Source organism: Chiloscyllium punctatum, chromosome 6 (genome assembly GCF_047496795.1).
Source record: "Chiloscyllium punctatum isolate Juve2018m chromosome 6, sChiPun1.3, whole genome shotgun sequence".
Taxonomy (NCBI): Eukaryota; Metazoa; Chordata; class Chondrichthyes; order Orectolobiformes; family Hemiscylliidae; genus Chiloscyllium; species Chiloscyllium punctatum.
Genome location: NC_092744.1, coordinates 5173198 through 5201014, shown reverse-complemented (window position 1 = coordinate 5201014; position 27817 = coordinate 5173198). Strand labels below are relative to the sequence as shown.

General features: G+C 40.7%; 1 protein-coding gene across 13 annotated transcripts in view; it reads right to left on the bottom strand.

Annotated features, from left to right (window-relative positions):
• Positions 1-27817, bottom strand: part of trip12 (thyroid hormone receptor interactor 12) — a 217834-nt gene that overhangs the window by 7426 nt on the left and 182591 nt on the right. For 12 of the 13 annotated variants that reach the window (XM_072571941.1, XM_072571936.1, XM_072571937.1 and 9 more), the window contains 8 exons: positions 27016-27158; positions 25674-25830; positions 22736-22834; positions 22486-22600; positions 20300-20454; positions 16451-16615; positions 15103-15267; positions 1721-1834 (listed from right to left, as the gene is read on the bottom strand). In XM_072571941.1, the coding sequence (XP_072428042.1) occupies positions 1721-1834; positions 15103-15267; positions 16451-16615; positions 20300-20454; positions 22486-22600; positions 22736-22834; positions 25674-25830; positions 27016-27158 (1113 nt within the window). The remainder of the gene's footprint in view (positions 1-1720; positions 1835-15102; positions 15268-16450; positions 16616-20299; positions 20455-22485; positions 22601-22735; positions 22835-25673; positions 25831-27015; positions 27159-27817) is intronic. The other variant, XM_072571943.1, reaches the window with a different exon arrangement.

Below are 27817 nucleotides of genomic sequence, written 5' to 3'. Positions count from 1 at the left end.
AGAATTTAGAAAGGAAAGAAGTAGCATATTATTACTGAATAATTAAGGTTAGGGCCTAAAATTTGGATGAGAAGATGCAGCTAGGTTTCTGCAAGTTGGCTCAACAGTGCCAACAAAAGGCCAGCCAAGTCATTTTGGATTTTCAATCTAAATTTTATTTAGAAACATTTGACTCAAACACAGAAACCATGACTTTTTTCTCATACTTCAATATTGATCAACTGATGCACAGTATAAAACTGCAGCATTTCTGAACCAGCACTTTTCAGGCAGGCTCACCACCTTAAGGAGAAAGTTTTGCAACATGCAATTTGAAGTACACCAAACAAGGAGTTATGAACACAACCTGGTTAAGAGTTTGGCATGTGGCAGAGGGAAGGTTCAGCACAAGTCTGCGAGCTTGTTTGACACAGTAACTGGAGGCGGAATTGTGTACCAGTCACGTTTTCTCAATGATGAGATAATCTTTGAGAATATAGCTACTAAACTTATCCCTAAATTTCCAGATTGTTAAAGCATCTGAATCAATACCTATATCATAGACATTATAGTGGCTCCGTGGTTAGTACTGCTGCCTCTCAGCATCAGGGAACTAGGTTCGATTCTGCCCTCAGGTGACTGACTGTGTGGAGTTTGCACATTCGCCCACTGTCTATGTGGGTTTCCTCCGGGTGCTCCTGTTTCCTCCCACAGTCCATAGATGTGCAGGCTGGGAAATGGGATATGTAGGGTTACAGGCTGGGATGCTCTTTGGAGGCCAAATGGCCTCCTTCTGCACTGCAGGGATTCTATGAATATCTCAGATAGACAAATTTCCATCCTCTTGTTCATGTGTCAGTACCTTGCACATGCTATCTGCAATACTACATTTGTGAATTGATGACCTTTGTTGAAGAACATTTGCAGGAAGTCACCATCACAGTACTGATGTGCATATTACTGGAGAGCCAGTAGCGAATGCTAGAATGGAGGATCATAATACCGGTTAACACAAAGAGAGATTTAGATGGTACTCAAGATAATGGACCTAAATTTGCAATCAGAATGTCCAACCCAAGTTGTACTTACATTAAGCAGTAAACTGTCATTTAATTTTCCATTATTTAGACAAATAGTTTTGCTTGCCAGCAAAATCAAAATGGGAGAACAGCTACTGTGATGACACCTGATCGCATAATATCATACCCACAACTGAAGAAATATCCCTTTTCCTATGTACGTAAGTCTTGCATTATTGGTGCTCTTTTATATGTAACAGGGTACAGGGACTTAGGAACAAACATCTGACTTCCATACTTAATTGCATCAGGAGACAACGTCATGGTATCTTAAATAGTACTAATCTCCATTTTCTAAATTAAGAGCAGAGGTGCCATGTAAGAAAATCAATCTTGAAAAATGGATTTGCTGTACAAAGTTATAAACACCAACTGGAACACTTTATATTTGAAAGCCAAAGAAGTCGACTTAATTTTGAGTAATCAAGACAGAAATATTATTGAAGCACAATAAAGTTTGCTTTATGCAGTCTTAAGTACAACCAATAATCACTGCTGGTACTTCAGAATGTCACTGCATCAAAATAACATTCGTATTTAAGTGGAAACCAACTTCAATGGGAACGGCTATGTATTTATGACAGCAAATTGCATCAATTTTTAGAGTTGTTCCCAGTGAGGTGACCTTTGACTAGGAAAGCATATTGCCACGAGAAACTAACCTCCTCAGGGTAAAAATACTGCAAGTGATGGAGTGGAAAAACTGACTCGAAGCCATCTCGAAAAGATTCAAACTGCTTAGAAACTCCTTCATTCAAGGTCCAGTATACTACCAGCTGCAGAAGGAAACATATCTCCAATTACACTGAATAAGTACTTACAATAATGAACATGTCAAATGTTTCAGCGATAATATAATTGGAAAAAAGTTGACACCAATACGGAAGTAGAGTATTGAGTGGGGTGGGCCAATAGAATTGGAGAAACTTAATTGCTAGGAGTCATCCTAAGTCACAAAGGACAGGGTGAAGGGCACAAAGTTTGTGGTGGTACAAGATACAGGGGAAAAAGAAGTTTAGTTAAGTTGAAGTTTACTGAGGTTAGAGGATGAGGGGCTATTCAGTCATGCAGTGATGAGTATGCAGGTTGCAAAGGCAAAGTCTAAAGTTTTAACAACAAATGGACTAGTGTCCGAGATGGTGAGTTAGAAGTACACAATCCTTACAATGTTAAGCCCAATAGAATGCAAAGTGAGTGAACCCATGTTTTAGCATGTGACAATGGGAAGAGAAATGGATGAAATCCACCTGAGGGTTCCATGCTTCAGCAGTGAAGATCTGAAGAGGACTGCCTCATTATTCATAACATTTAAAAATGGAAGAAAGTGCAAATCCACGACTGGACATGAAGCAAATAGTCCAACATACTGCCAATGGAGGGATGAGAAACAACAGAGTGAAAATCGAGCATGTTCAGAATGCATGTAGAGACCTAATCCACGTCTGCTGTGGAGTAGCAGAGATGAAGAGAGACATCAATGATGTTGGAACTTTGACAACTGGAAATAAAGTACTGGCCATTTAAGAAAAGGAACTGAAGCTGGCACTTTAGTAGTAATGAAAGCATTCAAAATACTTTTCATCTTGAAGAGGGCAGCAAGTTAGAGAACATAATTCTTCCATTCTTAAAGTAACAGATGATAAAAATGAATTAAAATTATATTCAAAAAGGGAGCAACCCGTGTTAAAAGTTAATTTTAATCAGAAGTGACCCCTAAGGGTTAGAAAACAACGCATTTTTTCTTCAAAACAAAAGATGGTGCACGTGCTGAATTTGAACACTAGAGACTAAATTACCAATGACACAAGTCCTTGAAATAATTAATACTTCAGGGTGTCAATACATCAAAACAACATTTAGCATTTGAGGAAACCAACTTCAATGGGAATGAGTATTTACAAAATTGCACCCATTTTTAAAATTGTTCCTGGTGAGATGGCCTTGGACTAGCTAAGTACATGTCTAGTTTGCTGCATACTTATAGCTAATGGTAAACAGGTAGATGGTCTCACAAACATGTAAATTGTCTCACAATAAAGTAATACTGGTTGTCAATCTAAGCAGGTCCTATTTAGGACACTTAGGTAGGGTCATCAGCAATGCTGCAGACAAACTGATCTTTCACCATTGCTGTCTCATGAAAACCTATCAGGATTTCCTTTTAAAATCAACTGATGTAACTCATGTAACTCATTCTGGGGAAACTGCTAGGCAAATTGAAATCATTTGCTTGGTCCAACTGCAATCAACTTTGTTCGATCGCAGAAATGTAGCTATTCCAAGTGAATAACAGTTATTAAAAAACAATGCACGAGATTTCCTGAATAGGATACAACATGAAACATCAGTTATATAATGATCTGAATAATAGCTGAATAATTTTAGGTGCTTTATATTTCACATAGTTCCGAATTAGAAACTTGCAAAGATTTGGGAAACAGAAAATGAGAGAATCCACTGGATTTTTATATTTGGAGGCATAGGAGCAAAGTTACCAATGACATTGAAAGTACTAGAAAGGAGGTTCTAACAGATTTTGAGCAATTTGAAACTTAATTAAAAAGCAGACCTTATAAGGTTACAATCGTGGGATTACTAACCAAGCCACACGTAAATAAAGTCGAGGTAAATGCGAATTTGATATGGCACAAAATTGGCATAAGAATGAGTTTCAACTTACGGGATGTTGGCATTAGCACTGAAGTGGAAGGAGCTGCCCCATGGGACAGGCTTCGCCTGTACCACACAGACAAAAATAAAAAATTACTGAGTAGCAGAAGCTTTAAACTAATTGCAAAGGCGGTGGGGGGTCATTAAAAGGGAAACCTCAGACTTAAAAGGCAAAGAATATGGCTGCTTTGCTGCACGGTCACATGAACAGAGAGAGAGAGAGAGACAGACAGACACACACACACACACACGAAGGCTCAGAAAGTACAAGCATTGAAAAACTACAAACAGGGACAAAGGGTGGAAATACATGACTACACAATAAATCAGTGGCTCTTAAATACTCATACTTTGTTTCAAAGATTACATGAATTATCGGCAAAATTAGAAGTTAATTTGCATGATCTTATAGCCATTATGGAGGCATGATTGCAAGGAAATCAAAGCTGGAAACTAAATATCCCAAAGGATGTGACTTTTTGAAAATATAGGCAGAAAGCAAAGGGATGTAGGGTAGCTTAGGATGATATACTGTGGATCCAGCCAGAGATCAGACTATTTTGGATTTGGTGATGTGTGAAGAGACAGGTTTAATTAATGATCTCGGAGTACAAGACACCCTAGGAAACAGTGGCCATTCCTATTTAAAAGGGAAGCAGAAGACCTGAAACTATAGGCTGGTTAGCCTGACCTTGGTTGTTGGTTAATGTTTTAGAATCCATCATTAACGATGAGATTGCAGACTATTTGGGAGTGCATAGTAAAACAGGGCAAAGTCAGCACAGCTTCAATCAAGGGGAGGTCATGTTACAATTCTTTGAGGAGGAAATGGGCACATTAGACAAAGGAGTGCCAGTGGGCATAATCTATTTGGATTTCTGGAAGACCTTTGACAAGGTGCTACACAGGAGGCTGCTAAATAATGTAAAAGCCCATGATGTTAGGGCAAGGCACTGGCATGGATAGAGGACTGACAGACTAGCAGAAGGCAGAGAGTAGAAATAAGAGCCTTTTTCAGGATGGCAGCCTGTCACGAGGGGTTTAGTGTTGGAACCACAATACTTCATATTACACATTATTGACCTGGTTGAAGGAACTGAGATTATTACTAAGTCTGCAGATGCCGCAAAGATATGTGGAGGGAAAGGTGGCGTTGAGAAAGCACGGAGGTTGCAGAACGATTGAGATAGGCTAGGAGAGTGAGCAAAGTAGTAGCAGATGGAATACAATGTGGGAAAGTGTGATGTTATGCATTTTGGTAGGAAGAGGAGGTATAGACTATTTTCTAAATGGGGAAAGGTGACAGAAATCTGAAGCACAAAGGGACTTGGGAGTCCTAAAGTTAACATGCAGGTTCAGATGGCAGGCTTTTGCAATGACAACATTCATTTTAAGAGGATACAAGAGTAGAGATATATTGCTGAGGCTGCATATGGCACTGATCAGACTGCATTTAGAATACTGAGCATGGTTTTGACCCCCATATCTAAGGATGAATGCGCTGGTGCTGGAGGGTGGGTCCAGAGGAGCTTTACAAGACAGTTTTGGAGGACGACCTGAAATATTAACTCTGATTTGTCTAGCAACTTCGGTTTTTGTTTACAAGAATGATGAGGTTTTGATAGAAACTTACAGAATACTGAGGCCGGGATAGACTGGATGTGGAGAAGGTATTTTAACTTGTAGAAGAGACTTGAACCCGAGAGAACATTCTTAAAGTGAAGAAATGACTGTTTAGTATGGACAGGAGGAGGAATTTCGTCAGCCAGAGGGCAGTTAATCTGTGGAACCCATTGTGGAAGCCAAGTCATTGAATGCATTTAAGACATAGATAGGTTCTTGATTGATAAAGGGATCAAGGATTAAAGGGTTAAAGGCAGGATGATCAGCTTGATGGAATGGTGGAACAAACTCAAAGGACCAAATAGCCTAAGTCAGCTCCTATACCTTACAGTCTTATGGACCATAAGATGATAAACCTTAGCACTTGGATCAGAAACAGCTCTGCAAAATTTAAATAAAGCTTATTACAAAGGAATGAGAGCAGATTTGACTGCAGTCGACTGGGAAAGGAGTTTAGCAGAAAACAGGCCAGGAACAAAAGCAGTCATTTCAGTAAAATGACATATCCCAGTAAGGAAGAATTCAAGGGAGGGGCTAAAGCAACCATGGTTAACCAAGTTCAGGACAGTACCAAATTAAACAGAAAATAAACATACAATGGGGCAAAAAAATAAGGCTAAAGGCACAGGAATGGGAAACCAGCAAAAGATACCAAAAAGTCAGGAAAAAGACAGGAAACTTTATGGATAAAGTAGCAAGTCATATAAAATCTGACAGTAGTTAAAATATATTCAAAATGAAGTGAGGGGTCAAAGTGAACACAGGACTCTTAGAAAATAAGCCGAGGAAATAATACTGAAGAACTAGGAGGGGGCTTAGGAGCTGAGTGAATACTTTGCAGTCTTCACGGTAGAAGATAGCAATATTTGAAGATGATGAAATAATCAAGGATGGGGAGGAATTAAATCCAATAACTATCACAAGAGAAACAGTATAAGAGAATTAATAGGGCTTAAGTGCCAACAAGTCCCCTGAACCTGATGAGTACATTCTCGGATATTGAAGGAAATAGCTGCAGAGGTAGAAGATTACCATTAAGAACCATTAGGAAAAGTTTGAGGATTTGAAAACTGCCATGTTACACACTCCTTCAAAAAAAGGAAAGGGAGATAAAAATATATGTAAATATAGGCTTATAGACAGCTGTCACTGGGAAAACCTTATAAAATATGTATGAGCACAGCATTTAGAAATATATAGGTAAAAATAATGACTGCAGATGCTGGAAACCAGATTCTGGATTAGTGGTGCTGCAAGAGCACAGCAGTTCAGGCAGCATCCGAGGAGCAGTCGGATGCTGCCTGAACTGCTGTGCTCTTCCAGCACCACTAATCCAGAAATTAGAAATATATGCTATCCTCAAGCAGAGTTCAGCATGGCTTCATAAAGGGGAAATCATGCTGGACAAATTGACGAGAATTCTTCGTGAAAATAGCAAGCAGAATAAAGAGAGGGGGAATCAAGATATTTAATACAGTTGTATTTCCAAAAGGCATTCAATAGGTACTACACATTAGGTTCCGGAATAAGGGTCCACAATATTAGGCAGGGGGGTAATTTTTGAAGCATGATAAAACGTTTGCCTGACTAATAGAAGATAGCGTTGGGATAAGGGGGACATTTTTAGGTCAACAAGCTGGAATGGGACGGTGATCTGTGCTGGGGCCAGAATTATTTAATGATGTAAGTGAGGAAAGTAAATGTACTACTGCCAAGTCTGTGGATGACAAAAACAGGTGGGTGCTACAAAAGGAATATAGTCAGGCTGAGGTGGGCGGGCAAACATTTGACAGATGGAAAATGTGAAGATACAGCTTAGAAGGAAGAACAGAGCAGCATGATATTATTGAAAATGAAATCTGCAGCAGAGTGTTTGGGGAGTTTCTCCATGCCAGAAAAATAAAATCACAAAAAGCTAGCATCCCATGTTCAGCAAACTGACTTCAGTCAAGGCTATTATTTCAGAAGTGTATAAAAATTGGAGAATTCTTGCTAAACTATCGACAAAAAAGGCACTGGTTAGAGCCGACCTATATTATTGTGAACAGCTATGGTCCCCTTGGCAGTTCAGACAAGGCTCATCAGGTTGATCCTGAGTCTGGAGAGATTTTGTGACAAGAGATCGAGTAGGTTGGGCCTGTAGTCATTGGAATTTGGGAGAGAGACCTTATTGAAACATGAGATTCGTAGGAGGGCTTGACATGACAGTTGTGAAGAGGTTATTTTGTTTTGTGGGACAGTCTGGGACCAGAGGGCATCATCTCAGAGTCAGGGCTTGCCCAGTTAGGACAGAGATGAACATTTCTTCTCCCAACAGGTAGCCAATTTGTGGCATTCTTTCCTGCAGAGGGCTCGATCCTTCAGTATACAGGCTTTCAAATCAGCAAGCAAATCAATGATAAGGGGTAACCAGCACAAAAGTGGCATACAAGAATAATCAAATCACTGATGAACTGAAAGGCAGAGCAGACTTTTGCCTCTCCAGTGTCACACAGCACGGAAAGCAATCTTCCAGTTCAACAACCCCACACCAAGCATAATCCCAAACTAATCTAGTCCCACCTGCCTGCACTTGGCCCACATCACTCCACATATTTTTTTCTTCATGCATTTACCTAAATGTCTTTCAAATGTTGCAACTGTACCCACATCCACCACTCCCTCTTGAAGTTCACGCACTCCCTCTTGAAGTTCATTCCATATACTAACCACTATGAAAAATTGCCCCTCACTTCTTTAAAATCTTTTCTTCTCTCACCTTTAAAATATGCCCCTTAGTCAGAGTCACACAGCACAGAAACAGAGCCATCAGAACATAATCCCAAACTGAACTAGACCCACCTGCTTGCTCCTTGTCCAAATCCCTTCAAAGCTTTCCTATTCCTGTATTCATCCAAATGCCTTTTAAACATTGTAATTGCATCCACATCCATTTCCTCAGGAAGTTCATTCCACGAGAACCACCCTCTCTGTAAAAAGATATGCCTCGTCTTTTTTAAAAATCTCTCCGCTCACCTTAAAAATGTGTCCCCTAGTCTTGAAATCCCTTCAGGAAGAGACACCGGCCATTCACCTTATCTATACCCTTATATAAGGCCATACTCCGATGCCCTATGTGCCAGTGGAAGAGCCCCACAATACAAACAGGTAAGTGAATAGTTTTAAGCATAGCCTTGCTGTAAATCTACAATAGAGTGCATTCTTTATTGATTATATGTTTTATTGAGATATGTCTCTGAAGTCATAAGTGTTAAGTTAGCCCGGAGCAGTGTTTTGTAGAGGAATAAGACAGTACTATTTTCTGGGTCTGTAGATTGAAAGAAGCAAAAATGGCCCTTAGTAGAGTGATATGCTCTTCTTGTCGGATGTGGGAATTTAGGGAGAGTTTACATGTTACTGAGGATTATATCTGCAATAAATGTTGCTGGTTGTGAATCCTATCAAATTGAATGGAGATCCAGTGGATGTAGTGTACCTGGACTTTCAGAAAGCTTTTGATAAAGTCCCACACAAGAGGTTAGTGAGTAAAATTAGGGCGCACGGGATTGGGGGCAAAGTACTAGATTGGATAGAGAATTGGTTGGCTAATAGGAAACAAAGGGTAGTGATTAACGGCTCCATTTCGAAATGGCAGGCAGTGACCAGTGGGGTACCGCAGGGATCCGTGCTGGGACCGCAGCTTTTTACAATATATGTAAATGATATAGAAGATGGTATCAGCAATAACATTAGCAAATTTGCTGATGACACAAAGCTAGGTGGTAGGGTGAAATGTGATGAGGATGTTAGGGGATTACAGGGTGACCTGGACAAGTTAGGTGAGTGGGCAGATGCATGGCAGATGCAGTTTAATGTGGATAAATGTCTGGTTATCCACTTTGGTGGCAAGAACAGGAAGGCAGATTACTACCTCAATGGTATCAAATTAGGTAAAGGGGCTGTTCAGAGAGATCTGGGTGTTCTTGTACACCAGTCAATGAAGGCAAGCATGCAGGTACAGCAGGTCGTGAAGAAGGCTAATAGCATGCTGGCCTTCGTAACAAGAGGGATTGAGTATAGAAGCAAAGAGGTGCTTCTGCAGCTGTACAGGGCCCTGGTGAGACCACACCTGGAGTACTGTGTACAGTTCTGGTCTCCAAATTTGAGGAAAGACATTCTGGCTATTGAGGGAGTGCAGCGTAGGTTCACGAGGTCAATTCCTGGAATGGCAGGATTGCCTTACACGGAAAGACTGAAGCGACTGGGCTTGTATACCCTTGAGTTTAGAAGACTGAGAGGGGATCTGATTGAAACGTATAGGCTTATGAAAGGATTGGACACTCTGGCAGGAGGGAACATATTTCCGTTGATGGGGGAGTGCCGAACCAGAGGACACAACTTAAAAATACGGGGTAGACCATTTAGGACAGAGATGAGGAGAAACTACTTCACACAGAGAGTGGTGGCTGTGTGGAATGCTCTGCCCCAGAGGGCAGTGGAGGCCCAGTCTCTGGATTCTTTTAAGAAAGAATTGGATAGAGCTCTTAAAGATAGTGGAGTCAAGGGGTATGGAGATAAGGCTGGAACAGGATACTAATTAGGAATGATCAGCCATGATCATATTGAATGGCGGTGCAGGCTCGAAGGGCAGAATGGCCTACTCCTGCATCTATTGTCTATTGTCTATTGTCTATTGTTGGAGTTAGAGGCAATGAGGAATTTACAAGACCAAGGGGGTGTGATGGATGGCAGTTATAGGAAGGGAGAAAACCCAGAGAGTCACATAGATGGGTTATTTCCAGGAAGGGTAAGAGGTAGGCAGGTATTGCAGGAGTCTTCTGTCACTATCTTCATTTCAAACAAGTATGCTGTTTTGGAAAACGTAGGGGTGATAGATTCTTGGGGGAAGGTAGCACAAACAGCTAAGTTTCTAGTATCAAGACAGGCTCCAATGTAATGTAGGTTATGTTGGGTTCCAAGTGACCGATTGTGTTCGGGGACCCTTGAGTCGGAGGCATAGATAGACGTTTCTGTGGGCAGCAGCAAAAAAAAAACTCAGAATGGTGTTGCCTCCTTGGTGCCAGGATCAAGGATGTCTCAGAGAGGGTGCAGAATGTTCTCAAAAAGGGGAGGGGGGACCAGCAGGAGGTCACTGTACACATTGGAACCAACGACATAAGAAGGGAAAAGGATGAGATTATGAAGGGAGAACAGAGAGAGAGTTAGGCAGGAATTTGAAGAGGAGGTCTTCGAGGGTAGTAATATCTGAATTACTTCCGGTGCTATGAGCTAGTGAGGATTGAGCAGATGAATGCATGGCTGAGCAGCTGGTGTATGGGAGAAGGATTCACATTTTTGGATCATTGGAATCTCTTTTGGGGTAGAAGTACCTGTACAAGAAGAATGGATTGCACCTGAATTAGGAGGAGGAGACTAATATACTGGCAGGGAAATTTGCTAGAACTGCTCAGGAGGATTTAAACTAATAAGTTGAGGGGCATTGGACCCAGGGGATTCAAGATCAACCAGAGACTGGTACAGCTGAGAAAGATTTGGAGATGCTGGTGTTGGACTGGGTGTATAAAGTTAAAAAAATCACAACACCAGGTTATAGTCCAACAGGTTTATTTGGAAGCACTAGCTTTCAGACTGTTTCTCCTTCATCCACAACCACCTGAAGCAGCGCTCCGAAAGCTAGTGCTTCCAAATAAACCTGTTGGACTACAACCTGGTGTTGTGATTTTAAAAATTGAGAGAAGAAGCGAGTCAGTCAGGGTAGGCAGGGACAAAGCAGAGAACAAAGGTAGGACTGAAATTAAACTGCATTTATTTCAATGCAAGAGGCCTAACAGGGAAGGCATATGAACTCAAGGCAGGGTTAGGAACATGGGACTGCAATATTATAGCAATTACAGAAACATGGCTCAGGGATGGATAGGACTGGCAGCTTAATGTTCCAGGATACAAATGCTACAGGAAGTTTAGAAAGGGAGGCGAGAGAGGAGGGGTGTGGTGTTTTTGATAAGGGATAGCATTACAGCTGTGCTGAGGGAGGATATTCCTGGAAATACATCCAGGGAAGTTATTTGAGAAATAAGAAAGGGATGATCACCTTATTAGGATTGCATTATAGACCCCAAAGAGTCAGCAGGAAATTGAGAAACAAATTTGTAAGGCGATTTCAGTTATCTGTAAGAATAATAGGGTGGTTGTGGTAGGAGATTTTAACTTTCCAAACCTAGACTGGGACTGCCATAGTGTTAAGGGTTTAGATGGAGAGGAATTTATTAAGTGTGTACAAGAAAATTTTCTGATCCAGTATATGAATGTACCTGCTAGAGAAGACTCAAAACTTGACCTACTCTTGGGAAAACAGGGCAGGACAGGTGACTGAGGTGTCAGTGGGGGAAACACTTTGGGGCCAGCGACCATAATTCTATTAGTTTTAAAGTAGTGATGGAAAAGGATAGACCAGATCTAAAAGTTGAAATTCTAAATTGGAGGAAGGCTAATTTAGATTGTATTAGAAAAGAATGTTAAAAAGCTGATTGGGGGCAGATGCTTGCAGGTCAAGGGATGGATGGAAAATGGGAAGCCTTCAGAAATGAGATAACAAAAGTTCAGAGACTGTATATTCCTGTTAGTGGGAAAGGGAAAGGCTGGTAGGTGGAGGCAATGTTGGATGATTAAAGAAATTGAGGGGTTGGTCAAGAAAAAGGAAGCAAACATATGAGAGGTATAGACAGGATAGATCAAGTAAACCCTTAGAAGAGTATAAAGGCAGGAGGAGTATATTGAAGAGGGAAATCAGGAGGGCAAAAAGGGAACATGAGATAGCTTTGGAAAATAAGGTTAAGGAGAATCCAAAGGGTTTATAACAAATATATTAAGGATAAAAGGGTAACTAGGGAGAGAATAGGGCCCAAAGAGCAAAAGGCGGTCTTTGTGTGGAGCTGCAGAAAATGGGGGAGATACTACATGAGTATTTTGCATCAGTATTTACTGAGGAGGAGAACATGGAAAATACAGAATGTCGGGAAACAGACTGTGACAACTTGAAAAATGCCCTTATTACAGAGGAAGTCCTGGATATCTTGAAATGCATAAAAGTGGATAAACCTCCAGGACCTGATCAGGTATACCTTAGAACTCTGCTGGAAGCTACGCGATTGCTGGGCTTCTTGCTGAGATATTTTTATCAATAGTCACAGGTGAGGTGCTGGAAAACTGGAATTGGCTAATGTGGTACCACTACTTAAGAAAGGTAGTAAGGACAAGCCAGGGAACTATAGACCAGTGAGCCTGACGTCAGTGGTGGGCAAGTTGCTGGAGTGAATCCTGAGGGACAGGATGTACATGTATTTGGAAAGGCAAGGACTGATTAGGGATAGTCAACATGGCTTTATGCGTGGGAAATCACATCTCACAAACTTGAGATTTTGATAAAATGAACAAAAAGGATTGATGAGGGCAGAGCGGTAGACGTGATCTATATGGACTTCAGTAAGGCGTTCGACAAGGTTCCCCATGGGAGACTGGTTAGCAAGGTTAGATCTCATGGAATACAGGGGGAACTAGTAATTTCAATACACAACTGGCTCAAAGGTTGAAGACCAAGGGTGGTGGTGGAGGGTTGTTTTTCAGACTGGAGGCCTGTGACGCATGGAGGTGCCACAAGGATCAGTGCTTGGTCCACTACTTTCCATAATTTATATAAATTATTTGGATGTGAGTTAGAGGTGTAGTTAGTAAATTTGCAGATGACACCAAATTGGAGGTGTAATGGACAGCGAAGAAGGCTACCTCAGATTACAACAGGATCTTGATCAGATGGGCAAATGGGCTGAGAAGTGGCAGATGGAGTTTAATTTAGATAAATGTGAGGTGCTGCATTTTGGGAAAGCAAGTCTTAGCAGGACTTCTACACTTAATGGTAAGGTCCTAGGGAGTGTTGCTGAACAAAGAGACCTTGGAGTGCAGGTTCATAGCTCCTTGAAAGTGGAGTTGCAGGTAGATAGGATAATGAAGGCGGCGTTTGGTATGCTTTCCTTTATTGGTCAGAGTATTGAGTATAGCAGTTGTGAGGTCATGTTGCGGTTGTACAGGACATTGGTTAGGCCATTGTTGGAATATTGCCCGCAATTCTGGTCTCCTTCCTATCGGAAGGTTGTTGTGAAACTTGAAAGGGTTCAGAAAAGATTTACAAGGGTGTTGCCAGGGTTGGAGGATGGGGAGAGGCTGAACAGGCTGGGGCTGTTTTCCCTGGAGCATCGGAGGCTGAGGGGTGACCTTATAGAGGTTTATAAAATTATGAGGGGCATGGATAGGATAAATAGACAAGTCTTTTCCCTGGGGTGGGGGAGTCCATAACTAGAAGACATAGGTTTAGGGAGATGGGAAAGATATAAAAGAGACCTAAGGGGCAACTTTTTCACGCAGAGAGTGGAGCATGTATGGAATGAGCTGCCAGAGGAAGTGGTGGAGGCTGGGACAATTACAACATTTAAAAGGCATTTGAATGGGTATATGAATAGGAAGGGTTTGGAGGGATATGGGCTGGGTGCTGGCAAGTGGAACTCGACTAGGTTAAGATATCTGGTCGGCATGGACGAGTTGGACTGAAGGGTCTGTTTCCGTGCTGTAAAACTCTATGACTCTACTTGGAAGAGTATCTCAGGGTATGTATATGTGCAGAGGAGATTTACTCCAATGTTGCCTGGTGTGGAAGGAATGTCTTACGAGAAAAGGCTGAGGGCCTTGAGGCTGTTCGCATTAGAGAGAAGGTTGAGAAGTGACTTAATAGAGACATACAAGATAATCAGAGGGTGAGATAGGGTGGACAGGGAGAGCCTTTTTCCAAATAGGTGAACGGCAAACACGAGGGGACACAACTTTAAAGTGAGGGGAGATAAGTATAAGACAGATGTCAGAGGTAGTTTCTTTACTGAGAGTAGTAAGGGTATGGAATTCTTTGCCTGCAACGGTAGTAGATTCACCAAGTTTAAGTGCATTTAAGTCGTCATTGGACAGGCAAATGGACGTACATGGAATAGTGTAGGTGGAATGGGCTTCAGAGTAGTATGACAGGGCGGTGCAACATCAAGGGCCGAAGGGCCTCTACTGCACTGTAATGTTCTATCCAGCCACTCTTTATAACTCAAATCCTCCAAACCTGACAATCTCTTCTCAACCCTGTGCGGCTTAATAATATCCTTCTGATAACAGGGTAGCCAGAACTGGACACAGTATTCCAGAAAGGCCTCACTAACCTCTTATACAACTGCAACATAACATCCCAACTCCTATACTCTGAGGAATGAGCAATGAAGCCAAGTGTGCTGAATGCCTTACCCACCCTATCTAGTTGTGATGCCAACTTCAAAAGAATTCTGTACCTGAACCACAGGTTTTTCTGTTCTACAACACTACCCAAGGCCCTACCATTCATTGTACAAGTCTTTACTTGTTTTACCAAAATGCAATATCTTTTATTTATCCAAATTGAACTCCATCTACTACTTCGGCCCTTTGACCCAACTGATCAAGATTTTTTTTATAATCTTAGATAACCTTCTCCACTGTCCACTACACCACCAATCTGTGTCATCTGCAAACGTACTAATCATGCCTTCTATATCATCATCCAAATAATTTATATCAATGACAAAAGTGGATCGAGCACAGACCCCTGTGGAACACTAATTGTCACAGGTCTTGTTTGGTCCAAGTTTATTCACTGTTGACTTTATGCAGATGAAAATTATATACATACCCTGAGATACTCTTCCAAATTGTGGATGGTGACAACTGTATCCTTGCCTCCTTTTTTCAGTTCAACACTGGCATATCCAGGTAATGTGAAGTCCAGTCCAAGATCTTCTACAGAGCAGCCATTCATATTGAGGCTTTCCAGAGCCTGTTGAAGACATTCTTTGCTCTATCAAGAGATCCACATTGACAACATTAAATCTAATCTAGTGATATGCTCTAAATACCTGCCCTTGGGTAATGTCAATGTTTTAATTTTCCACCAAATGTGCACGGGATGTTCAAAGAGAAAAGAACTGGGTCAAATCGCCCTTAGAAATTGATCACAGAAGATCAGCTGGCCATCTGCCAAACTCTAAGACTCAGCCAACTCTGCAAGGTAAGGTCACTGTCACATTTCAAGTCATGAACTAAACAACAAGCTCATTAGGGAACTTAGCAAGTGTGCACTTGGCAGCATTTGGAAAATGAGAACATGCTCAGCAACCTGATATTCACTTCAGTCAACAAGTGCAATTCAGTTGAGGGAAATTTGTTGCAAAACAAATTTGGAAAATGAAAACTGGACTGCCTTATCTCTAAGAGGAGTGTTGACTGGAGTTTGTCTCATTGGACATGCCAAGTAACACAGGTTAATTCTCAAAATGCCATTGCAAAACCTGGCAGATAAACCATAAATGAATGAGAAAACTTGATAAATGAACATTCCTTATCAGGAGCCCTAAACATACATGTTTTTCTATTTACAAACAGCAATATCCAACATTTTGGAGAACTCAAAGTACAGGGAAAATTAGTCCAGTAAGAGTCATACAACATATGGGAAAACCGTTGTTCCATTTCCTCTGAATTTCTCAAACCCGAAAGTGCCCACTTCTTGGTGTAAACAGACAGAATAGCATAATGTTTTTGGGGAAAGCAAAAGAGATACTTTATTAAAAAGGGAATTGCGCTAACCCATAATATTTAATTTAGCGGTCTACATTTTTTGCAAAGGTAATCAAACAAAACTGCCCTTTAAGTCAGATATTCTTTTGTGCAGAATGCCAGAAATGCACTTGTTTCAGGTGCAAGGATAAAGGACGCCAGGAAGCAAAATGGTCAAATTGACATTGCTGATGGGTGTAGGTTTGGTCACTGAGCTGGAAGGTTCATTTTCAGACGTTTTGTCACGATACTAGGTATCATCAGTGACCCTCTGGATGAAGCTTCATCCGGAGGTTCACTACGTTACTAGTATGGTGACAAAACGTCTGAAAATGAACCTTCCAGCTCAGCGAGTAAACCTATATCCAGAACCTCAGTCCAAGCTACACATCTTCTCAAAACTTGCTGACATTGTTCATTCTTACCTGTGATCTGTCCTGCTCTAATTTCTTCTTTTGTTTTATGATATCCTCAAGATGACAAATTGATTTTGCTACAACTGGATCAATGTTGAAGAGGTCATGGGAGCAGAGGGAAATTTCTTGCCGCAGCATCCATTTGTAAAATGATAGACTAAGAGGCAAATCCAACTGTTCAAAACAAATGGTGGTGGTGGGGGTGGTGAGTGAGAGGCACATACACACACAGAGGGGGGCGTGCGCAGACACACGGCAGGGGAGGGGGGGGGGGGGGGGTGTGGAGGGCACACACACAGAGGCACAGAGACAGTGATTCAGAAAGCAAGCCAGGACAGGAGGAAGGGGTAATAAAAAAAGTGAAGTTACACAATGAACAGGCATTTACAAACTCAATGTAAACATACTTATCCCAATTCAGGATCCGCATTATACGTTTCACTAAAACAAGTCACTGCAAGTCTGCGATGCATAACGCAGTGAGATGCACCACAGAATAAGATACAGATTCCAAATCTCAAAGTTGAATGCAGAAGTCTTTTGAATGTCCAGTTTAAAATCTATTATGTAGTTCCATTATATACACCTTAATTGGCTACTTTGCAATAAACGGAATTGATTTTGAACAGAATAAAAGCACAGTAATGTAAACTTGCAGTTCAATGATGAGATGATTTTTATACGAACAGATAGTGACTGCAACGTCATCTCTGAATATCTATGCATACGAAAAAATTCAATGCTCCATGCAGAACCCCACTTCTGTGACTATTGATCTTTAAGAATAAGATTTTTAGGAAAATATACAGTGTATTAATTATTATAACTTGCTAACAGATGTGTCCTTATTACAGACTTTGAGCTTTTACACAATTGAAATTCAGCTGAGGGCAAGTAGTCCATCACCTAATTATAATTATAGTTAATTTGACCCCTTCGTTCTTTTTTTAAGCCTCATTTGGACAATCACTGGAACATGGCAGAACAACGGACTGAAATATATGACAAGCTAATTCAGAAGTTTCAATTTGGAAACCTTTCTGCAATAGCTCTAAGTCACTTTCTAGTTACTGATCTGTTGGAAGAGATTTTATTTTTACTGAAAAGAACTTTACCTGATCAATTATTAGAAAAATCCTCTTGGCAGCTAACTATCCCACAAGTGAATTAGCAGTGGAATCTGTTCAACTAACAGCTGCCACTAGATTGCTGCCTAAATAAAAGTCTATGCAGGGCTCTCATCAGAAATTTTTCTAATTTACTTAAACATTTTACAGATAAAAATGGAGGTCCTTCCTCAATATCTGCTCTCAAGTGATACAGAAATGTTCTGTTAACTACAGAGAGGCAAGTTCAACTTACTCGCACAATTTACAAAACAGGTGCTTTGAAAACGGTTGAGGGAACCTTTCAGATGTTGCCCAACTGCCTGGTGCATAACCGGTGAGGGAACTTGTATTTCCTGCCAATAGTAAAGCTTCCCCGCCCCCCCCCAGAATGCTTTTCACAGACCAACTCCTATAATATTGCTCTCAAGATCAGTGCAAAGTTAGTTGGTATTGGAAAAGTACTGTGGGTCTGCTGTAAAGTCCTCTGAAATGGTTTTGCAAGTCATTGAGTTGTAACTATGGCCACAAAGTCTCAAGCTCACCACTACCTTATAAGCAATTAGAAACAGGTAAAAATGTTAGTCCACTCAGGAAGCCCATGCCCCACGAGTAAAGATAAAGAAAATAATCTGGACCTAGAAATAGGTGATGAATTAGTGCCCTTTGTCTCATGCTTTACCTCAATTACGGTAAAGTGATTGTCAACATTCAAGAAAGCTCAATAATTCCATCTTTCTGGTCTCCTACTTGAGTAGATGGTGACTCCTTCTCGAACTGCTCCATTCATAAGATGGAGCTATACCCACATTTACTGTTAGCGAGTTTGAGGATTTTGACCCAGTGGCACTGAAGGAACAACCTTAAGTCAGGATGGAACTGGAGGGGAATTTGCAGATGCTCCCAGATTCATACTGCCCTTGTCTTTCTAAGTTGTAGATTTTGCAGCTTTGGAAGGTAAGGTTCCTTGGACAATAGTGAGTGGTTGGACCATGTCTTGCAGATAACACATTACTGCCACTGTGTGACTGTGTTGGGTGGAATGAATACTCAAGGTGCCAACTGAGGTGTCAATAAAGGTTTTGAGTATAAATGAATGAAGCGCCAACCAGGCAAGTGGAGTGTGTGCCATCACAACCCTAAGAGACACATTGCAGACACATGGAGGAGTCAGGTGGGGGATCTGCCTCAGACTCTGCTCTTGCAATCACTTTTTAAAAAATACTTGTTCATGGGATGTGGGTTCCACTGGATCGGGCATTATGAGATGCCCATATCTAATTGTCTTAAAGGCAGTTAAGAGTTAAGTACATTGTGATGAGTTTAGAGTCCTACGTAGACCAGAAAAGGTAGGGATAGCACATTTCCTTCCCTAAAAAAGGGACACTGGTGAACTAGATGACATTTTTAAAAATTTGAACAATTAACAGCCAATTTTTATTTAAGATGCCCAATGACATTTCCACAACAACACTGCCTCTCCAAATTTTCCCCTAGCATTTTTTTGGCAGGTCCAGTTCCGTTTCTGTTCAATGCTGACGCCAAGGATGTTCTGGATTCATCAGCGGTAATACCACTGAGTACACAAGCATTTTTAATAAAACAGGAGACAGCCATTTGGCAACTTAAGCCTGCTTTGCTATCGATTCAATACGATCATCGCCAAATTGTTTTCCCCATCTTTCCCAATAAACATCGATTCCTTTGATTATTAGAATCTATTCGACCTTAAAAAAAAATTCTACAATCCTGCTTTCACTACCTGGAGGGGCAAAGTTCCACAACTATCAAAAACTTCTGTCATTGAAGTGTAATCCCTCATTTTGAATGAGTGCTCCCTCGTTTTGGACTTAGAAAAGAAATACCCTTTCCAGGTCCAACCTCAGGCAATTCAGGATTTTATAGACTTCAATCAATTCACTTCTCACTCATTTGAACTCCAAAGAGAATAAAGATTAGCTTATCCAACGAATCCTCATAAGACAACTTACTCTTTCTAGATACTTACCTTGTAAATCTCCTGAACTACCTCCAATGCATTTACATTCTTCAGTAAATAAGGAGACTAAAACTGCACAGTGTTTGAGATGTGGTCTCCAAATTGCGGGTGACCGAAAATCCCTACTTTGATGCTGCCAAACTTAAAGTTCACCAAGAATTGTTTCAGATTTCCAGTATCTGCAGTTGGTTGTTTTAAGTCTATCCCTATTTTTGATTACTTCATGCAAACTCCTGTCTCCTTCAAAACAACTTTCCTTCCTAACTTTCGTGTCATATGCTGGTTTAGCTACTATGCTTTCACCAGTCTCAGAGTCACAGATTTATGCTGTTAGCTGTTGGGGCACCAAGCACAAATCCCTGGACTTCACTCGTCACATCCAACAAAGATTAATTATGCAAGCTACATGCTGTTAGCTTGTCAATCTTCTATTGATGCTAATATATCATCATTACACCTTAAGCAATTATTTTCTGCAATTTTCTTTGATATGGGACTAAATCAAATGTCATAACTCCAATTTAAAGCCAAAGTGAATTGTGTAAGATAATCTTATCTGGCTATAATAATTACAGACAGTTACAGAAAACCAGAAATAGCTTTGTAAAACAGTCTCCAGCCTCAATTCCTACATCAATTTACTGTTGCTTACAGTAAAGTACTATTACCAACTTATAAACTTGCACACAATTTGTAATAAGCATTCTCAATTGCTTGCAGATTCATACAGTCATAGTTACCAGTAAAACATACCAATCGAAAGTCCATGATCGCTTTGGCCAAAAACTTGCCCAAAAATCGCAATTTCATTTTCACTTTAGCCACATGTGCCGGCTTTGTATTCCTTCCGAAAGGGACAGGGAAAAGGCCCCGGGGATTATGGATGTATCTGGTCCCTTCTTGGCTACCTGACAGCACAATTAAGGTAGTTAGCTGATGAGCAGTTTTATCCTTGTTCCAAGCAGTTCTGAATAATTGCTTCGACTTTATAATACAACTGGTATTGGCCAAGAAACAGGTTTTAAAAATAAAAGTAGAACCAAAAGAATTCAGTAAAAGTGAAAAGACATAAGGATTACAGTCAGAATCCGGCAGGCTCTGCATACAGCCAGTATTGCACCTCACCAGAATTTCAGCTTTTGTCGAAACGATCATCAGCTTTCAGTTCAAAACCTCAAGTTAATCTGACTACAATGTTACAAGTTATCATAAACACTAATTTTATATTAGCTAGCTGCCAAATGTAGGTTTGATATCCAGATGTTTCATTACCTGGCTAGGTAACATCATCAGTGGCGACCTCCAAGTGAAGCGAAGCTGTTGTCTCCTGCTTTCTATTTATATCTTTTCTCCTGGATGGGGTTCCTGGGGTTTGTGGTGATGTCATTTCCTGTTCATTTTCTGAGGGGTTGATAGATGGCATCTAGATCTATGCGTTTGTTTATGGCGTTGTGGTTGGAGTGCCAGGCCTTTAGGAATTCTCTGGCACTCCAACCACAATGCCATAAACAAGCACATAGATCTAGATGCCATCTGTCAACCCCTCAGAAAAAAACACAGGAAATGACATTACCACAAACCCCAGGAACCCCATCCAGGAGAAAAGATATAAATAGAAAGCAGGAGACAACAGCTTCGCTTCACTTGGAGGTCGCCACTGATGATGTTACCTCGCCAGGTAATGAAACATCTAGATATCAAACCTACAGCTCAGCAAGCAAACCTACACCCTAAACTTCAACCTGAGCTACAAACCTTCACAAACCTTGCGAAAGTTGTATAAAGTGCGATGCTGGAAATAGCAAAGCAGGTCAGACAGCATTCGAGGAGGAGAATCGACGTTGAAGGGTCCTACTCAAAATATCAACTCGCCTGCTCCTTGGAGGTTGCCTGACCTGCTGTGCCTTTTCCAATGTCACACTATCAATTCCAACTCTCCAGCATCTGCAGTCCTCACCACCTTCTACTTGTGTGAAGTTATTCATTTCAGCTTGGCTAATGCAAGCTGCACTTACTTCATGAAAATTATGTCGTTCAAAAGGAAGGAATGAGAATCTGAAAATGGTTATGGTAACACAAAGCATTGTTGAGTAAAAGGTCAGGCACCTAAAGTTTGGAATACCTTATGTAAATACTTTGCACTGGACCAATTCACAGAACACTAGGTTTTATCCAACAGGTTCATGTCGGACTATAACCTGGCGTTGAGAGATTTTTAAACTTTGTCCAACCCAGTCCAACCCCAACACCTCCACATCATGGCCATTTCAGATAGACAGACCGCCATGACGAAATCGAGGCAGGCAACTACAGTGCAAGCTACTGTCCAATTACCAGTTAAGACCAGAAACATTTGATGGATCACTTCAGAGAAAACTCAATAGTTTCTGTTGGTTACATCCTCACATTTCAGACTATTTTCAGAATAAAAGTGCGTGTATGGGGCAAAAGACGCATTCATCATTCGCCAAAAGCCTCATGTTCATTTAAGCAAAAATGCTGGATACTGGAAAACCATAATTAAATACCACAAATGCTGGAAACACTTAGCTCTAGCAGCTGCTAGACTCAAGTTTCTATCATTTTCATTTTTACTTGCCTTAATTAGCAAACTAGAAATTCTGTTAATGCAATAGTATGGGCAGTTCTTCTATAACGAGATGGTTGCATTCTTGAGCAACCCCACATTTAGAAACAGTGTTGAAAGTATTGGCGATACAAGTTTTGAACATTTGCGCTTTACAAACATTGCCCCAAATCGTTAATTGCATTACAGAGAATTTGGGTTAACAATATGTGCTTTATGGCAGAACGATCTGTAATTTCAAGCTTCACAATATAATCACAACTACTTTTGTTTAAAGTTGAATTAATTACCTGGCAGCAGGTATAAAAGATTTGAGTTTATTATTTTCATAATTTTATTTGGCAAATCCTACCTTTAGGATGGGACAGTGTGACTTCATCTCCCCGCCACAGACCCAGATCAGCTCTCTGCAGTTCCTGAGATACAAGTGCATAGAATTCCAATGTTGGACCTAGGCCAGTCCCAACCTAAGGAAGATGTTAGCTGTTTAGTTTTAGAAAGGTTGAAGTGAAGGTTAAGTTATTGTTAACAGGATTAAAATAATTGGGCACAACAATGTACAACAATTATAAATTCCAACGAAATGTGAAGATTAGACTTACTTCATTTTCATACTGAATCTCCAACATTGCCCTTGAACTTCCTAAATCCTGCATTACTGATTCTGCTTGTTTCAACAACTCTTCCCTGTTTACAGTACGCTGTGGGGGAAGGGGAAATAAAAAGAATTAACACCTTGAATAGAATGCTCTCCTAAGACCTGAAAGAATGATCGTTGTTTAAAGCTCCTTTGTCAATTTTCTAAAGAGATGGATTGAACACTGGCGTACATTTTTACAAGGATCTTTTTCAAGGAAGCAGCTGAATATTTTGGGAGACCATTTGACATTAGTGCACATTGGCTTAGAATAGGTTTGACTTTGGCTGCAATGTCCAAAACTGCAGAATCCCCAACAATTCCCTTGCATAAATCAAGGGGAATCCAGCCAATTTCACTGTAATTTGTATTAGCCCACAGATTAGGAGATTATTTGAATTTCACAGATAACCAATTCATAGAACATAACAGCGCAGTACAGGTTCTTCGTCCCTCTACATTGCACTGACCATGTCTAAAGCTCATCTAACCTACACTATTCCATTTTCATCCACATGTCTATCCAATGACCATTTAAATACCCTTCAAGTTGGCAAATACAAGGGGGCATAGCTTTAAATTAAGGGGGGGTAGATTTCGGACTGATGTTAGGGGTAGGTTCTTCACTCAGCGAGTTGTAAGTTCATGGAATGCCCTGCCAGTAGCAGTGGTGGACTCTCCCTCTTTATGGGTATTTAAGCGGGCATTGGATAGGCATATGGAGGATAGTGGGTTAGTGTAGGTTAGGTGGGCTTTGATCGGCGCAACATCGAGGGCCGAAGGGCCTGTACTGCGCTGTATTCTTCTATGTTCTATGTTTTGCAGGCAGTGAGTTTCACCCCCCGACTACTACTCCGATTAAAGAAACTACCTCTGACATCTGTCCTATACCTATCACTCCTCAATTTAAAGCCACATCTTCTCATGCAAGCCATCACCATACAAGTAAAAAAGTTCCATTCAATTCAATTCAACCCTATCTAACCCTCTGATTATCTTGTATGTCTCAACTGAGTCACCTCTCAACTTTCTTCTTTCAAATGAAAACAGCCTCAGTTCCCTCAGCCTTTGCTTGTAAGACCTTCCCTTCATATCAGTCAACATCCTAGTAAATCTCCTCTGAACTCTTTCCAATGCTTCCACATCCTTCCTATAATGCAGTGACCAGACTGTTAGCAATAAGTCATTCTCGCACAACCACCAGGTGAGCATTGCTCTGAGAATTATCTCCAAATTGGCACTAGGTAAAATGCTTGTTAAATTTCTTCTGAAATGTCATGCATATTTCTACTCTCACAATGATAGAAAACATCTACCAACTCACCACCATCTTCACTATCCAAGGCTCCACACACAGCAATTTACCTACACTTTACTCAATCTAGTCAACTGCATTCGCTGCTCACAACGTGGTCTCTGCTATACTGGGGAGCTGAAACAGACTGGATGACTACTTTCCAGAACACCCATGTTGTGTCCTCAAAAATGACCATCAGCTACCTGCCATTTCAACAAATCTCTCTTCCCTAGCCAATGTGCGTCTTGGGCCTGCTGCAGTGTTCATGTGGAGATCAGCACAAGCTGGAAAAACAGCACCTCAGATTCTGCTTGGGGACTCTGTAGCCTTCAGGACTCAATATAGAGTTCATTAATTTTTAGGTCTGAACACTGCCTTCTATCTCCTTCACTCACCCCATACATTGTCATGACAGGCCGCATTCAGCGCAGTCAACAGATTTTCCCTTACTTACAGTCTGCATTATCAGCTTGTCTTTCTCCTGAGCATACTAACATCCATCTTTTGTCTCCCTGTTATTGGCAAAGCTGGAGCCGAAGGGGGGGGGGATAAAGAAGTTGGGGGGAGAAGAGAGAGGAAGAGGAAGAGGGGGGAGAGGAAGGGGAAGAGGAAAGGGGGGGGGGGGGGGGGTGGGGGGTGGGGAGAAGAAGGGGGGGGGGGGGGGGGGGGAGAGAGAAAAAGAAGGGACGGGGGGAAAGAGAGACATACAATCTAATCACTCCTCTCCTCCACCCATACCTGTTACCACCCTCTCCTAGCTATTATCAGTTCTGAAGGATCACGATGTGAAATGTTAATTCTTCTTTCTCTCCACACTTATTGCCAGACCAGAGTTTCTCCAATAATTTGGAAAAGGATTACTAATCTGTGGAGGGAGGGGATTATGGGGTGACAAAATAATTTGAAGAAGGTAACCGAAGTACCAGGGAAAATCCAATAAAGGGGCTACAAAATAAAATCACAAGAAGGTTTTCCCTTATGTGTGAAGAGACCTGCATTCAAGGCTCATTGAACCAACAAAATTCTAACAGACAAATCCCTGCAGCAGTCACTGACAAGGATTATATTATACTTGCAGAATGTAGCAACTCCAATAGTAAAAGTTTCCGTAAATTTTGTTGAACGTCATGCTGAAAAATATCCATTAGAACTTTGTCAAAATTTGCTTTACTAAGTTCTGTAGCATGTACATTGCCTCATCAGCACCCAGGTATGTATTAACAGGAGTCAAGTGGGTCATCCTTTAATATCTTGTCACGTTTTAGAAAGCTGACTGATGTTAGCTCTTCTCCCTTCCTGAGCAGAATCACCCCAGAAAACCAGAAACTCGCATTTTTGAAAGTACTTTTCTCCCAAACATTTGCTTCTGATAGCTTCTCAACATTAGTAAAATATTATAGTGAAGGTCTTTCAGTCTAGCATGCCAGTGCAGAAACTAACACAGGATTGAAATAGCAGAATTAGTCCTTTAGTTTTTTTTCCACATTGATTTGAAAACCAACACAATATTTTTAGAATTACTTATGTATTTCTAAAACAGCAAATAGCACATAGCTCAAGTAATAGTGAAAAACTGCCATGTTAAGCTGCAATACAGGCAGCTTACCTTTTTCCGATCCAAGCGGGGAGCAACTCTGCTATCTTGCGAATCAGACTGATTGATTTCTGGGTTAGTATCTAGTAATCTCTGCATGGCTCGATCTCGATCAAACGCAGTCACATAGAACAACATTTGCCGTGTGTCGAACGGGAAAAAAAACGGGCTTAAAAACAAACAAGATCATTGGTGACCTGCTTTTAAATTCAGAAAAATTACAAGTCATTAATTCTTTACTGCTCTTGTTAAGCCAAACTCAAGACAGGTTATCTTCATCTGGAAGATCATTTACTACTTTCAGCTACCTTTTTACCAGAAATAGGAGATGCCATTGCACTGAAAACCGATTTCAAGTTAAGATGTACTCTGACCATGCAGTTGAAAAACTATGCTGCTAGCGTTAACACATCACATGAGCTGCAATTATTCTGGACTGTATAGTTCACTTAATACCAGGCATTTTAGGGAAGTCTAGGATATTCTACGACCCACCCGAATATACTGTCTGCTTTCTTGCACAACCTTCAGGAAAGTAACTTGGCAATTCCCCTTAAACTCAGCAAAAAAAATTGGATCAACCTTTTAGGGTTCTCCAAGCTTCCTAGTTCTTGGGGAATTCCTGCGATTTCAACTGTTCGGTCAACAAGACTATCTAAACTGGAGTTACTTCGAAAAAGCTAAGTAAATGGGGAAAAAATCCCAATGCATAATGTTGATTTTCATCTTTTTGAAGACAGCAAAGTCTAAGTATGGCTAGGTACGGCAGACTTTTTTTTTGCATTACCTTACTCATTGTTTTACAGCCAATAGCCTGCAGATCAATTCTTTTTATTGCAGTACTGAACAGTAAAATCTATACTTAAACTAGACTATATCATTTTGTCCAAGTATATATGCTGCAAGGGAAATTAGATAATTTGACTCCATCAACATGATTTTAAAAACCATCAACTCAACTTCTCAGCCTTAAGTTCATTCATTACGTGAACAAATTTTAAGAAAGTCAAAGTCTGGAAAAGTCAAATAACATGGCTGGAGCAATGTGATCATCCAGATTACACATCCCCCAACCCACCTACCATTACACGAAGGCATCTTTCCACCTAAACGAACTGTATTATGACTTTCTCCTTTTTGCAGAGCTTTCATCCTGCACCAGCATTATTTTTTTGTTTAAATGAACTGTGCGTTTCACGTATACTAACAAATTCATGGACAAAGGCTACTACACAAGCATCAAACAAAAACCAGAATTTGAAAATCTTTGTATAAAATGTCGATATCAATTCATTAAACTCTATCGTTAATCTAGCGGCAAAGGAAAAGGAAAATAATGAGGTTTGTCCCATACCAGGTCCTTCCCAATTCAGTCAACCAAATTGGTATATTTCCTGTCATAATAACCAGGGGATCCTGAAGTTGACGGTTAGCCTTTGCAGTTAGTTTGCTGTTGATCAATTCATTTGTTGGGATAATCTCTTTACACACTGCATTCTGTAACAAGAAATCAAATTTTTAAAAGTATGTGTACATATTGCATATAGATGTACAACTAAAAACTACATGCTCCCAAAAATGTTTTTAATACATTACCAGCTTGCACATCATGTAGGAGATGCTGAGGAAATGGTGGATATAGCATCTGTTCATCCATTTCTCAAACAGACCCTAAAACTTTCACAACTTAAATAAAATGTTGACTCAATAATTACAATGTTTGAAATGAGAAGATGGACTAATGGTTTGTATGGAAATTAGTTAGAGTGTACACTTACAGAAACTTAGCATGTCAAGTTTGAAACAACATACCAACATTTAACATCACTATGACACAAGTAGCATTGCAGAACTATTCCCTCATACTTTAAGCAGGATGACTGAGGGGCAAGTCTAATCAAGATAAGAAACAGTGACCTTCAGTTTTTCAATACGTAAGGGCAAAAAGAAATCCACTAGCATGTGGAAAACTCCGTTAACTGCACTCCCCAAACATTCACTATTAACCAGTTAGGAAACCCTGGTGAACATCCCCGGTCATTGATTTTTATTGTGCAAAACACAAAGTGCAAGGAATCACAAATGAAACTGCTCATGATTGAGACGAAAGGATCTTACGTAATGTTGATTTTTTTGGGGATGTAGGCATCACTGAC